Consider the following 16176-nt stretch of genomic DNA (forward strand, 5'->3'; position numbering starts at 1 on the left):
TAATAATAATCAGTAATTAATAAGTAAACAAAAATAAATAAATGAAGGCACGCAAAAGAGAAGAAGCAACAATCATAACTTAACAATATTAACAATTTGCTGAAAGGGTGTCTTGAGTCTTACATGAACCAAAGGGCAATTCTCTCTACTGAAAAATATGCATGCCTGGCTCTGAGTGTGGTTTTCTGCAGCAACTTTTGCATTTCAGACCAGGCTATAGTTTCCTCATCAATCCAGCTGTGAACTTGCCAAGCTGCTCATAGGCAGCTTTTCCATCTCTTGGAAAAGTGGATGACTGCATGAATGAATCCTCTGTTGTCCCAGGCCTCTAACTCTAGCCTGGAGATGGAAAATGCTAATGATCATACCTACGCTGCAGGCTGAAGGTAACATTGCCCAACAATACACAACACGAGAGAAGGATATGGGCCCCATTTTTACCATTATATTCCAGAAGTCCTGGTGTGGGCAAATGGACCCGCTGTTAAGTGGTATAACTTCCTGGCTACATTTGATGGGTCACCAATCTACAAGGCATCTTCAGGTAAGGGTCAGTGGGTAATTCCAAGGGAGGACGGTTAGACTGATCTGATGGTAGAGAAATGCAAGGACATCTGGCTTCAACTCCAGAGAAAGGGTGTACAAAAAAGAGAAGAAACTGAGGATGATGAACAATATGGGGTCTGAGTCATCTTTACTTGGAGGGGTGCTCAAAGGCCCCCCAGTGAGGAGGGCTATAAAATCTACAGGTTATGATATAGCACAGCAGGCCACTCAACTATTCCCTCAATTTAGATGCACCAGCAACTCTGTTCAAATACTTCAAAGGATGTTACTGACTAGCAACTTACTCTGCCTTTATAAGCTTCTTTTTTCATTCAAAAACCACTTACTAAATGTCCATTGTATATCATTGGGAGTAATAAGAGGAGGGCAAGTAATAGTTCCTGCCCTCAGGGAAAGTATGATCCAATAGGTTGGCAGAATATGTACACAAATATAAATCTTGTATCTGAAGATCACTCACCAAAGCTTATCTACTTCAAATACTTCGGCTATTTACGCCTGCTGGCATTTGGAAAATATCTGAACATACAGGAACTGAGGTCCTTTCTTCTCTGCAGGCAGGCTCAGTGATAATCAAGCCTCTGCAGACCCAGCTGGGCGACGCCTAACTGCTATCTCTCTTGCTAATGCACACTACGGGACCAAATGACTGTCAAAACAAGCTCTCATCTTAACAGTACAAGAAGCATCTAGCCCAATGTTAAAATCAGTTTCTAAAATATATTTTGGAAATAAAACTCCAGATTTCATTGCTTATTTCTCATTTTTATGTAAGAAATCCTTTCTTTTTGTTCTCTCCATCAACAAGATGGGACTATCCAACATAAACAAGATCTATTAAAATACAGCTGTAGCTCACAATAATAAAAAGCGCAAATAAATGACATCAACCAGGACAGCTGATTTAAAAAGATGGTAAAAGCAATTATCTCAAAGAACTATTTAAACAAGTAATCTCCAAAGCTTTTCTAATTTATTCTCACTACAGTTCCATCAGACAGGAATTAGTACCTTCATTTGATAGGTGAGGAAACTGAAACTTGGGGGGTAAAATGATTTTATTCAAGATATAGTTATTGCAATAAGGATGAAAACTCTTTGACTCTGATCTCCTTATTTTACTCATCCAATCAGCTGTCAAATTCTGTTTATTCTATCTTCATAATTTCTCTTCATTTCACTTCCTCCTGTACATAATCACTGCAACCCCTAATCCAGAACCCCATTATCAACTCCAACCATAAGACCCTTTCCTAACCAGTCTTCCTGCTCCTCTACTATCTTGTACATGCAAGAGATTAATCTTCTGAAGCACAATGCTGCTCACTTCCATTTCCTGCTCAAATACCTTTAATAAAGTAATTTCTCAGCCAGGCATTCAAATGCTCTTCCCAATTTGTACTCTCAAGGGACCTTTCTCCCACCTATTTCCCACTAGTCTCCACCAAGCACCCAAGCTTCAACCAAACAGAAACCCATGCTTTTATTCGAAGACATTTTGATATTTCCCATCTCTCCAACTTTGCTTTGAGAAATGACTGTCCTAATTCTTCCCACCACCATCTAAACATGTCTGAATTCTAGTCACTCATAATACAAGGCCCAGATCAATGCCATCTTCACCAAGGAGCTCACTTCTCTCTCCTCAGACCTCCCATGGCACATCTGTATCTTCTTTCATTTTTTTCCCCAAGAAATATTTACTGAGTAACTATTAAGTGCCAGGTACTATGACAAGTCGGGGAATGCAAAAGAAGCTTACAGTTTAGTTAGGGAGACAGAAGTGAACCAAAAACATCACACCTCATAAGTTCCACAAAAGGCGGTCAGCTCAGAAGTCTACCTGAGCCTAAATGAAGGATACATGAATTTGGCTTTGCCTAGGAAAGTCAAGCAGGGCTTCCCAGCAGAGCTAACACTTGGACTGAGCGGGAGAAGATGCACAAGCATCTGCTCAGAGGACCAGTGCACATATTCACGATCACTTCCATTGAGTTGGAGATGGGGAGTCAGAGTGGCAGACTGGAGAGTAAAGACTTTGAATTCCCCAAGCAGAAAAACAATAACATACCACAAAGGGCTACTTTATGAGCCACAATAAAACAGTGTTTGTGGAATCAAGCTTTCAACTGAAAAGTGTTATACAAATTTAAGATATCATTTATTTATAAATAACAATGCTTCTTATCTACCTTTTGAATTTAATTGGCTACAGGAATTACCAGACTCCTTTTATGAAACATATAAGTAGAAGGTAAAGGTTTAACAGAATAATTTATATGGTTGTCAAATCTAGGTAGGTTTTACAATATACTGCTCTACTTACTGCTCAATCGCTCTCTAAACACACCCCACCTCCCCTGAGAAACACACACCCACACACAACTTCCAAAGGTAAAATGGCTTAAGAGCAGTGGATTCACACTCACAATTAAAATGGACACTTAAAAATATAAGAAGTATCGGGCTTCCCTGGTGGCGCAGTGGTTGAGAGTCCGCCTGCCGATGCAGGGGACACGGGTTCGTGCCCCGGTCCAGGATGATCCCACATGCCGCAGAGCGGCTGGGCCCATGAGCCATGGCCGCTGAACCTGTGCTCCGCAACGGGAGAGGCCACAACAGTGAGAGGCCCACATACCGCAAAAAAAAAAAAAAAAAAAGAGAAGTATCTTCAACCAGAGCTTCCTAATAATTTCCCATTTTATTGTTAGCAACTTCCTAAAATGACAGAACTTGTGTTCTGTTTGCAGGCACAACTCAAGGATTTTCCATTTTCTCCTCAGCACCAATAAATTCACAATCTATTCATAAGGATTCCTAATCTTATTTCAATACATCTTTAGAAACTCAAATTGGTCAATATAATGCAAAATTATATACTGAATAGTTTCTAATATGGATGAAGAACAGAAGTCTTAACTGTATATATTTATATTAAGGAACAGAGCTCGCCGTTAATACTGTCATTAGAGACACATAATCCAGGAATCTGAAACAATGGGAAACGGTGGCAATAGGGAAAAAAAGAGAAAGAGAAATAAATGGGCAGTGGTGAGGAGAGGAGCAGTACAAACGACCATGAAGTGATTCAAGGAAGGGACTTCTGGCTCTGATGGCATGAAGAGGTCAGTGAATCCTCTCCTCAAAACAATAAGAAAACTTGTCAGTCATTTCACGGTCCTGGAAATCAATCAGAGGCAGATAATAAATAGAGAAGTTTCTTGAAAAGTTGCTAGAGCTTTAGGGTAAAACATGAAGGAGTCTACAAACTTATTGCCTGGGCCTACTCCAACTCACTAACCCCACCCTCTAATCCTCAGCTCTTCTGGGAGAGCTCATCAGGGTAGGGCTGGGCCACAAAACCCAGCAGCTTTGCTGCCAGAGGGGGCGGACTCCACTTGGGGTACTGGGATGGGGGGCGCAGTAGAAAACCACAGACTTGTCCGCTAAAGTGGCACACTTGGTGGGAACCTAACAGGGGAAATATAGTTCTTCTAGCTTGAGGCTGTGGTCTGATTGGGGTGAGTGGTGGATCAGCTAGAAATCTGAAGGGAAGATCCTGGAAATGAGAGAATAGTAGAATAACTAGATATGATCTCCTCACATCCCTGGCTGACTGTGAACATATGCGGATGAGGAGCGGAGACATAAAAGGGCCCAACAGAAAGAAAAAGCCAAGGCATACTTGAGAACTGGCTGTACTGTGAAATGCACTTCCCAACCCAAAACCAGATCAGCAGAGGCTGGAAGCTTTCCACACTCCAGGTGCTTAAGCACAACTTATGCCCAAATCACTGGCTGACCAATAGGCTATGGAGACACAGGGGTGACTCCCAGTCAGGCTAAAAAGTAAAAACGAGAATGAAAATCACTAAGCAGACACATCAGTGGCTGCACACCACAGAGGAGCCCGCAGTTTAAGTACAGGCAAACTATTTAAAACTCACACATATATACTCACCTACACTTCTCAAAAACAAAACCAAAAAACTTTAGAGTTGTTAAAATACATTACTAAAATGTCTAATTTACTAAAAAGTTACAAGACATGCAAAGAAACAGGAAAAGTGTGGCCCCAACTCAAGAAAACAAGCAGTAACTAGAAACAGGCTCTGAGGAGGACTGGATGTTAGAGTCTGCAGGTGACTTCAAAGTAACAATTACAAATGTATTCAAAGAATTAAAGGAAATACGATGACAAGTAAGGAATCTCAATAGAGATACAGAAATCCTAAATGAAAATTCCAGAGCTGAAAAGTACATTAACTAAAATAAAAATTCACTAGATGGGCTTAATAGCCGATTTGATATGGCGGAAAAAAGAAAGAGTAAACTGAAACAGATCAACAGAAATTATCCAATCAAAAGAACAGAAAGAAGACTGAAGAAAAATGAGTAGAACCTTAGATTCTGTGTAGATTCAGCTTAAAAACAAACAAACAAACAAACAGAATCTGAACCTGTGGGGAACAAGCATCCCCATTACTTGTAGCTAAAGTCCCAGGAGGAGGAACAAAAGGAAAGAACAAATATTTGAAAAAATTACGTTCAAAAACTTCCCAATTTTGATGGAAAACAATCTACAGACCTCAAAATCTCAATGCACTCCACGTATGATAAAACAAAGAGATTTATCCTAGACATATTAGCGTCAAACTGCTCAAAGCCAAAGACAAACAAAAAAAGCTTGAAGACAGCAAGAGAAAAACAATTCATCACATACAGGGGAACAACAACAGGATTAACAACTGACTTCTCATCAGAGGCCAGAGGGCTGAGGAGTTGGGGCAAAAATGTCAACCAAGAATTCTACAGCTAGCCTTCAAAAATGAAGACAAAATAAAGGTATTCCTAGGTAAACAAAAACAGAAAATTTGTTTCAAGCAGACCTAGTCTACAGAAATACTAAAAGATGTGCTACCAGCTGAAAGGAAATGACATCGGAAAATAACTCAAATCCATAGGAAGCTAAGAAAATCACTGGAAATGGTAAATTTCTTTAAAAATAGAAGATTTTTAAAGTAGTAACTGTAATACTATAGCACTTCATATATATATATGAAGTGCGTTCTCTCTCTCTCTCTATATATATATATGACAATAACAGCACAAAGGATGGTGAGGGATAGAGCTATATTGGATCAAAGCTGCTATATTTTACCAGAATAACACACACACACACACACAAATATACACACAGCCATCAGCAGGTTGTGATAACTCAAAGATGTAATTCTTGATCAAGAACTAAGAAAATACATAAATAACACAAATAAATAACTAAAAAATCACAAAAGGATTTAGAAGGTACAGAAAGAATTATTTAACATAAATCAGTAAAGAAGGAACAATAAAGGACATAAGACATATAAAAACAAATAGTAAAATGGCAGACATAAATCCACCCACGTTAATAACTACATTAAATGTAAATAGACTAAATGCTCTGATAAAAAGGCAATAATTTTCAGACTGGAAAAAGAAGTAAGATCCAGATGTTATGTTTTTTACAAGAGACACATCTTAGATTCAAAGAGTTTGAAACAAAATGAAGGAAAAAGATGTCATGCAAATAGTAATCATGAGAAAGTTCAAGTAGTTATATTAATATCACACGAAATAGACTTAAGACAAGAAATATTAATAGAGACAAAGAGGGACATTTCATATTGATAAAAGGCCCAACTGGTTAGGAACATTCTGTAGGACAGACCACCTACTAAGCCATAAAACAAGTCTCACTAAGTTTAAAAAGACTCAAATCATACAAAGAATATTCTCTGAGCACAAAGGGATTAAAGAAAAAAAACTTGAGACACCCTCAAACATTGGGAAATTAAACAACACACGTCTATGTAAACCAAGATCAAAGAAGAAATCAAAGGAAAAATTTAAAAATATCTTGAACTGAATGAAAATGAAAACACAATATATCACATTTTATGGGATGCAGCTAAAGGGAAACTTAAAGGGAAAGGTATAGCTTTAGACACATATTAGAAAGGATAAAATTTTAACATCAATGATCCAACATTGCAAGTCAAGAAGCTAGGAAAATAAAGACCAAATCAAACCCAAAGCAAGTAGAAGGAAGGAAGTAGTAAAGATCAGAACGGAAATCAGTGACATATAAACACAACAGATTTTTGAAAAGGTCAATGAAATCAAAAGCTGGTTTTCTGGAACAAGCTGCAAAATCAATAAACCTTAGCTAGACTGACCAAGAAAAAAAGAAGACATAATTACCAAAATCAAGAGTGAAAGAGGGGATATCACTACAGACGCTAAAGAAATTACAGAAAATGGGATTATTATTATGAGTAACTTTATACCAAAAGAATAGTTAATTAAAATGAAATAGAAAAATTCCTAGGAAAACACCAATTACCAAAATTGACTTAACAAGAAATAGAATATAGAAAAAAGAAAAGACTGATAACTAGTAAAGAAATAGACTTAGTCATTAAAATACCTTGATAAAGCCTCCGATTTATGTATTTTATTCTTTCTTTTTCCTTCTTTTCCAGTAGTTCTGTTAAGTCTGTGAGTTTATAATCATTTGAAGTGATCTGTATGATGTGATAACACACCTATTGTTAATTTATGACACTTCCTTTACTTGCTTACTAAGTAGTAAGAGATGAAGTCAAAGAGGTAGGCTGGGGCCAGGGATTAGTAAACCAAGTACAGTCTGGATTTTATTCTGTTAGGAAACCTTTAGAGTACAGCAGGAAAATAGCATTATTTTCATTAAAAAAAAAAAAAAAGTATCTTGGCTGCTATGGGATAAGTTAGGCAACAGTAGTATAGAAAATAAGTGAAGAGGTTTGGACTAGAGTGGTGACGATGATGATAAACACCTCACGTGTATTAAACTCTTTTAAGTCTCCTAAAAGCCACTTGAAATAGGTGCTATTCATTTTACAGATGAGCAAGCCAAGGCAGAGAGATTAAATAACTGGCCAAAGGTCATACTGCTAAGTAGGAGTCACATTAGGACTCAGGCCCAAAAACTCTGGCAGAAGTGCTGAGCTCTTAATCATGCACACTTAAGACTATGGTCTTAAGATGAAGAGAAAGAGGCTGAAGTTAAGAAAATGTTCTAGAGTTATGGGGACCAAGACTTGCTAATGGACTGGATGTAGAGATGAAGGAAATAAAGAAATAATGACTCGTAGGTTTTGCCTGAGCAACTAGGTGAATTCAGTAGTATAATTATACAACAGAGAGAGCATATGAAATAGGAGGGAAAGGGGTCCAAGGACTCAGCCCTGGAGCACCACAACATTTAAAAGCTGAACAGAGAAAGAGGAACCAACAAAAGAGACCAAAAAAGAGCTTCTAGTGCTTAGGAGGGAAACAGGGAGCGTCATGAAAGCCAACAACTAAGTATTTCAGGGAGAAGGGGGGAGGCAATGTGTAGAATGCTGCTGACAGATTCTGTACAATGAGGACAGAGAAGGGACCGTGAGATTCTGCAAAATGAGGGTTACCTGTGAAGCTGAAAAGAGCAGCATCCTGCTAAGTTAACTCCCATCACTGTACCTACCTTGTTGTATTGTCTGTCCCATCTCTAGACTATAAGCTCCTGGGCAATGACCGTGAGTTTTATGCTAACTCCTTATCTTCTAATTACAATGCTTAGAGTAGAACTGAAATTACATAAGCGCTATGTAATGTAATGTAAATGCAAAACTATTTCAAAGGGTTTTCTGGTGTGATGATTAAAAAGAAGATTTCGGGCTTCCCTGGTGGCGCAGTGGTTGAGAGTCCGTCTGCCGATGCAGGGGACACGGGTTCGTGCCCCGGTCCAGGAAGATCCCACATGCCGCGGAGCGGCTGGGCCCGTGAGCCATGGCCGCTGGACCTGCGCGTCCGGAGCCTGTGCTCCGCAACGGGAGAGGCCACAACAGTGAGAGGCCCATGTACCGCAAAAAAAAAAAAAAAAAAAAAAAAAGAAGATTTCAATACGACCAACGACGACACGCCGCCTTCTGCTCGCCACCTCATCACTCACATACCGTCAGAGATCCGTTCTGTGTGCTGGGTGAGTTGCTGCTCTGCTCCCCGTGGGCTTGCGTGCTTCCATAGAGGGTCAGGTTATGCTCACTGGTCTGGCCGGCATAGTCCTGAGTGTGTGGCACTCCGTATTCTGTGGGAATCCCATTTTGCGGAGGTGGTGGAAATGGGATGGTAGTAAAAGGCTGAACCATTGCGTCAGGAGTTGTTGTTGGCTCCTGGTTACCCTAGAACAAATAGAGAAAGAGAAAATAAGGAGAAAAACTGACTTTAAATTCTCATCATATAATTATTTTTAAGGTGAGTGAACAAAATTCCCTGAATATTCTCTCATTGCTCAGGTAAAATGGAACACTTACTTACTGCCTCAGGATTAGGGGAAATACTGCTATATGTATACTTATAGGTGTATGTATGGAGACACACAAACACACCCAACTTCAGTCTATTTGTGGTTTCTAGACAGGTCCGTGATCATATTAAAGTTGACTAGTTGCCAAAGGGCCAGAGATCTTCCTTTACACCAAAAAATTTTAAATGCCAGGAAACTTCTCACAGAAGATAAATTACAAGAGTTGAAATTCATTTGGACCATTAGTATTTTCTTTAGAACACTCTCTATCCCTTTAGTGATTCTTACGGGAAAACAAATCAATTTCACTAAATTACTATTCACAGCAATAGGCAGAATGACAGTATAAATTAAATTCTCAAAACCAGACAATATAGACCTCTAGATTTTAAGAACACAGAGTTCAGCAGAAAGCATATTATTAAAAAAATTAACCTTTGGATTTCAAGGTAGAGATTTATTTAAGTCTTGGCTACTAGGTTAATAAAAAATAAACCAACAAAAAACCCTTTCCTTAAATTAGAAATAGACAAAAAAATTCCCCAGACAAAAAAATTTGAGTTTCTCATAATTACTGCTAGCATTACAAGGCTAGCAGGATACCTCTCCACATGACATCCATTCCCAGATGTTTACTTGGGATCCAGCGTGATACATGCAATATCAGTAAAGAACATACAGTAACTACAGGAAATTGTTAGAAGCCATTTTGGCTCCACAGCCCCTGTCTTACTTCTGTTCAGTCTAAGTTCAGATACAAAAGAGGAGTTTAAACCTTGTGTAAGAGATTTCATAAAGCCCTTTCTTCTCAACAACTGACCTCCTGACCTCCCATTTTATTCCAAAAAAGGCAGAGCCCTTATTTTACTAAAGATATACAAGTCTGCAAAGTCTGGAGCCACTGTTCTTCTGGAAGTAGTTGGCAGAGATGGTCAAATGCTTAAAAATGTTAGCACTTTGATAGGTTTCCCCTCCCCCTATATTTTATTTATTTATTTATTTATTTATTATTATTTTTTTTTGCGGTACGCGGGCCTCTCACTGTTGTGGCCTCTCCCGTTGCGGAGCACAGGCTCCGGACGCGCAGGCTCAGCGGCCATGGCTCACGGGCCCAGCCGCTCCGCGGCATGTGGGATCTTCCCGGACCGGGGCACGAACCCGTGTCCCCTGCATCGGCAGGCGGACTCTCAACCACTGCGCCACCAGGGAAGCCCCCCCCCCTATATTTTAGATATCAAATCATTAGGGATCAAAGAAAATCCTCCGAGTCATGAGCATCACTTCCTTCAAACCAGGAAGTAATTCTTCTTCTTTCTTTCTCACTCCCGGTTATCCTTTCTCCCCCTCAATTTAAGAAGGGATTCTCTACCCACTGAGAGTTGCAGGAAACTGAACTTCCAGCAGCACTGTCTAAACATCATCCCAGGTTTTCAACATTAACTTAATGGCCATTAAACTCATACTGTCGCAAACAAAATGAATCCAAAACTGGAGAAAGATCTCACAATATTTTTAAAGGAAGGTTCAACCATCATTACGACAATCTGCATAAAATAAAACAGAACAAATGTACAAAGGCTGTTATAAATAGAGAAATATATAATCATAGATTGGAAAGCTGGATATTCTTAAGATGACCATGCATCCCAAACCCCACAAACACAATCAAAATCTCAGCAGGTATTTTTGCATAAATTGACAAGCTATTATTAAAATTTATACAGAAATGCAAAGGACCTAGAATATTCACAACAATTCTGAAAAAGAACACAAACTACCTGAGTTCAAGACTTATAAAGTGATGGTAATCAAAACAGTGTGGTACTGGCTCAAAGACAGACAATAGATAAATGAGATAGAAAAGAATCCAGAGATAGACATAAACATTTAGAGCGAATATTTAGGCATCAAGTCAATTCAATGGGTGGAAGGAAAGACTTTTTAATAAGTGAAAAACTGAATACCCAATGGAAAAAATAAACCTCAACTCTCAACCTGCATATGCAAAAAAAAAAATTAAAATATAACTACTAAAACTATGAAAATATAAGAAATATTAGGAATATTACTGCGGTGGGGAGGATTCTTAAGTATGATAGGAAACCTAAAAACCAGAAAAAAAAAAAAAGATTTGGTTACGGAAGTTAGGAAGGAAAGAAGAGAGGATGGGAAGGAGGGGAAGATTTTAAAGTCAAAAGAAAAACCAACTGGAGAAAATAGCTGCAAAGGTAAGACAGACACACTGGTTACCATCACTAAGTCAAGAGTAAGTTATTCAAACTGATGAGAAACACACAAATCAACAAAAAAAGAGGCAAAGAATATAACTGAACAATTCACAGAAGATGAAATACAAATGGCTGTATGATAAAAGTGCTTAATCTCATTAACAAATTGAAATACATATTAACCATAAGTCCAATTTTTTGTAATCAAATCACAAAAATATTAAAAACTTTTACTGACATATAATTGACATATACATTTAGCTCTCCATATCTGTGGGTTCTGCAGCATGGATTCAAATGACCACAGATTGAAAAATATTAGGAAAAAAAATTCCAGAAAGTAAAACTTGAATTTGCCATAGTCCAGCTATTAAATTGTATTTACAACTATTTACAGAGCATTTACATTGTCTTAGGTATTATAAGTAGTCTAGACATGATTTAAAGTATATGGGAGGATGTGCACAGGTTATATGTAAATACTATGCCATTTATACAAAGGACTTGAGCATCCGTGGATTTTGGTATCTGCAGCGGGTCCTGGAACCGATCCCCTGTGCACACGGAGGGACAATTCTATAATAAACTGCAGCTGTTTATTCACAGTGTACAATTTGGTAAGTTCTGAAATACATATGTACACTCATGAAATCAGCAGCACAATCAAAACAGTGAACATCTCTCTCCAAAATCCCCCAAAGTTTCCTCGTGCTCCTAATAAGTACATATTACTTTTGTAATAAAACCTACAAAGTATTTTGTATATAAAAGAGAATGATGAAAAATGAAAAATGTAACCAGTAAGAGGAAGCTGAAGCTTCATATGCTGGAGCACTGAATTATTGTGCTGTTCTTAAGAAAATGGTAGTGACATTATCTAGAGACAAAAATTCTTGTCTTTCATTCTAAAGTTATACAGCATCAAAATTCAGGCTGTCTCTGGTGTCTAAGAATCACATTTACATGGTACTAAGGATTGCTTTACATAAAAATCCTTCCCTTTATTTAGTTCTTAAAAATGATGCTAGCAAGGCCTTAAATTTTTACCCATAATTTTTCAGGGAAAAAATCATTCTTGTCACTCATCACTAAATAAGTTCTTTTCATGATCTCAAGGTCAGGGTATTGTAAATGATTTCTCCTTAGCTATTCTGGGTGGCCTAAGAAGGAAATAAAATAATTCTCTTCCTTCTCTTTCAAATTATTCAGTGCTACCTACCTACCTACCCACCCACCCACCCACCCACATGAAGCACACTGCTTCAGAAGACCTCACGGGATTTGCTGGCCTGAGGACAGATACGAAAGAGAAAATTCCATTTCAGGTGGGTTGGTGAATGAAGGTGAATAAGAGCGCCAAAGGTGTCCATAGATCTACACTCCAACTCTAGGCATAAATATACTCTTAGAGACACAGGACGGGTCTACGAAATAACACACCAAGGCTAAAAGACACTGTTGCCCAGCTATGATGAACACAGCAAAGGGGACTTCTAATGCTCCGACTGTGCTCCTCTTTCTCTTCTCTTTCACCGCAGCCTCCATTCTCCACCTCAGCCCTGCTGGGGACGCTGCTCTGGCACACAAAGCACAATATTAACTCTCCCGCAGAGGCAGTCTTGATAAAGCTGGCTCAGTCAACTGAATAAACATGTCAATTAGCAGTGGGAGATGGGGGAAGGAAGGTCAAACCTTCTTCTAGGATCCACATGTGGCCTTGGCACTATGTGTTTCAAAGAAATGCAAGACAGGCAGAGGCTGAACTATTTCTCCCCCGCAAAAAGGGAAATGCAAACCTCTGTTAGGAGGTCAAGAAGAAATTCTTGGTAGTTTATTTTGTTACATACAGGAATTTTTTTTTAAATGTTAAAAAACACTATGCTTATATACTATAGGAATGAAATTCGGATAGGAGTGATATTGCATTTAGCTCATACACTCTGCAATGTCTAAAAAGTTCTCCAGGCATACATTATTATAATTTAAAAATGTTATATGGTTTTCAGACTTCTATTAAATTTCCAGGCTATATTCCAAAGTTATAAGTTCAGATCTACTGTATAGCACAGGGAACGCTACTCAATGCTCTGTGTGACCTAAACAGGAAGGAAATCCCAAAAGGAGGGGATATATGTATACGTATAGCTGATTCACTTTGCTGTACAGTAGAAACTAACACAACATTGTAAAGCAAGTATACTCCAATAAAAATTAATTAAAAAACAAACAAACAAAAAACAAGAAAAAAAGTTACAAGTTCAGGAGAGAAGCACTACAGCTCATGGACAAACTATGAGATAACAGTCCACATGATTATTTCTAGGCAAGAATTTACCTCTAAGTTTATATGAAAATGTTTTAATGTCACAGGCTAAGCAGTTTAAGTATATCTCATCTGAGAAAATGAGTTAACTTTTTCTTGTAGCCCACAAAACTAGACACAATTTCTTTTTCTTAATTTAGTAGTCTATTAACTTTCTTGTCCACAAGATTAAAAAATAGACAATAGGGAGTACTATGCAAATAAAAGTTCTACCTCGCCTAACAAGAATCTAATAAAGATTTATCTACAACTCCTTTCTTCCCTAGGAAATAAATTAAGATTTTACGTGAAAGATGAGAGGAAAAGTAAACTACAGTTACCTTTTAGTTCTTATCAGTGTATCCGATTAAAATGAAAATGCTCTGAAAGAAGGACTATTTTTTATTCTGCCCTGTACCCCTCACGGTGCCCAGGGCAGTCCTGTGCCACAGTATCCCAGGGTTTGTAGACTTGTACACCTCCCTCATATCTCTGCTCAAATGTCAACTCCCCGACCACTCCATTTAAAACTTCAACCCCTATTTCTCCCTATCCCCTCATAACAATAATGGTATTTTTTTCAATAAAGCAGAACATGTAAGATGGTGTCCCCATTGTGTGGAAACCTAACTGTGAGGACAGAAAGAGCAGAATGCATCCAATCCTCCTACTATCCACATGAATTCGCTACAGGGATTGGCAGGAAATTATAAACAAAGACATTCTTTGGTTAACTGCCTTTCCAGAAGCAACATAATTTACAACTATACTAAAAAGTCAGATTTTCCAAATTTCAGAAAAACCTACCTACATTTCTAACTCTCTGGTTGAAAAAGTAAGAAGACACAAATGAGTGAGAAGACTGTTTTTCTAAAGTTATTATTATTATTTTTTTTGCGGTACACGGGCCTCTCACTGTTGTGGCCTCTTCCGGTGCGGAGCACAGGCTCCGGACGCGCAGGCTCAGCGGCCATGGCTCACGGGCCCAGCAGCTCCGCGGCATGTGGGATCTTCCTGGACCGGGGCACGAACCCGTGTCCCCTGCATCGGCAGGCGGACTCTCAACCACTGAGCCACCAGGGAAGCCCTAAAGTTATTTTTAAATGACTGGAAAAAAAAAAACCTCTGAAGAGAGCTACATGAAACAGACAAATCCGGGTTATATTTGATATTTCAGTAATCCTTCAACAAACCAATTCAATACTCTGCCATCTCACTGTCATTATATTATCTACACAAAAGTTTAAGGAGAGAAATTAAATATTGAGAGGACAAAAACAGTATTTTATTTCACACAGAATGCAGGCCACTGCAACTCAACGATTTTAGTGATGCCGTTTTTGAGTAAGGTTCAAGATGATAACCATGCAGGAAAGGACCGTATAAATTATGAAGACATAATAATTTTTGAAAATGTATTATTTGCCAATGCAAACAAATTTGTTTATTCCACTACTTTCACATTACCTAAAATATTAGCAAATCCATCTGAGACCCAACAAATTTCGTATTTCACAAAGGGCAATGCTGGAGTGTGTGGTTAGAAGATCATTTGAATCCTAGCTCTGCCACTTACTATAGCTGTAAACATTTAAACATGTTACTACCTACTTTCTCTGTGCTCCAGTTTCTTAATCTGTAAAATAGCAATGTTAATGCCATTATACTGTTGTGAAGAACCGGTAACATTAAGCGATTAACACCCTAGACTCTCAATAAAAGTTGTTCTCAACCACTACAAGCACCAGGTAGACTGTGGGGCCAACCTTCCACAACTTAGTAAAGTATTAAAATCCTACTGAATGCCACTGTAATGGACGTCACGTGAAATTAAAAAACAACAACCCTTAATGACCATGTATTTGTGGGAACAATATTTAAGAAAACAAACTACAGGGACTCCCTGGTGGTCCAGTGGTTAAGACTCCGTGCTTCCAATGCAGGGCGTGCAGGTTCTATCCCTGGTCGGGGAACTAAGATCCCACATGCCACTCAGCATGGCCAAAAAAATAAAGAAGAAAAGAGAAAGAAAAACTACAGATATACAAAACTTATTACAGTGATAGAGAAACCAACTAGCAAAGAAGAAAAATCCACTGAAGAAGTTTCTAGAATGATCAACTAGCTGAAAAAGAAATGGGAAGAGATATTTGAAATTCCATTTCAATTCTAAGACATCTACTAAATAACTACTGTGGGTACATAGCTGTTTTAGGCACTGAAGACATTATAACAGAAGTTTATTAACTCATTTAATTCTCACAACCCTAAAAGGTAGGTATTTTACATTATTCTCCTTTTACTGAAGAAGAAACTGACATTTTCAAAGGTTAGTAAGTATCTTATCCAAAACCACTCAGCTAACCACTCAAATCCAAATCTAAGCCAATTCCATAGCTGATGCTGCTAGTCACTACTCCTTGTGGCATCTCCAGTGGGGTCCTCAACCATTTTTCCCCAGTCATATCATACACAACTCCTAACTATAATTCTGTATTGCAGTGAATTTAGAATATTCCCTAACTATGGTGCTTTCCCAAATCACAGCCAGGCTGCAACAGTAGGGATCCGTGTCTTTCCCCCGTGCTATATCCTCTATCATGAATATTCATTATACTAAAAAACTCAGCAACTCAAGTAATCTCTTCTCCATGAAGCCATCCTTAGAGAAGGATGGTAGAAAGCAGGAGTCAGCACACGTTTTCTAT

The 16176-nt window shown here is 38.4% G+C and overlaps 1 protein-coding gene across 18 annotated transcripts in view; it reads right to left on the reverse strand.

The window, feature by feature from the left end:
• The window catches only part of RBFOX2 (RNA binding fox-1 homolog 2), a 256259-nt gene that overhangs the window by 50977 nt on the left and 189106 nt on the right, over positions 1-16176 (reverse strand). For all 18 annotated transcript variants that reach the window (XM_022599946.3, XM_022599952.3, XM_089921270.1 and 15 more), the window contains one exon: positions 8589-8813. In XM_022599946.3, coding sequence (XP_022455654.1) covers positions 8589-8813 — 225 coding nt within the window. The remainder of the gene's footprint in view (positions 1-8588; positions 8814-16176) is intronic.

This window comes from Delphinapterus leucas, chromosome 11 (assembly GCF_059928025.1).
Source record: "Delphinapterus leucas isolate spDelLeu-1000000601 "Yukka" chromosome 11, BTC_Dleu_Yukka2, whole genome shotgun sequence".
Lineage (NCBI taxonomy): Eukaryota > Metazoa > Chordata > Mammalia > Artiodactyla > Monodontidae > Delphinapterus > Delphinapterus leucas.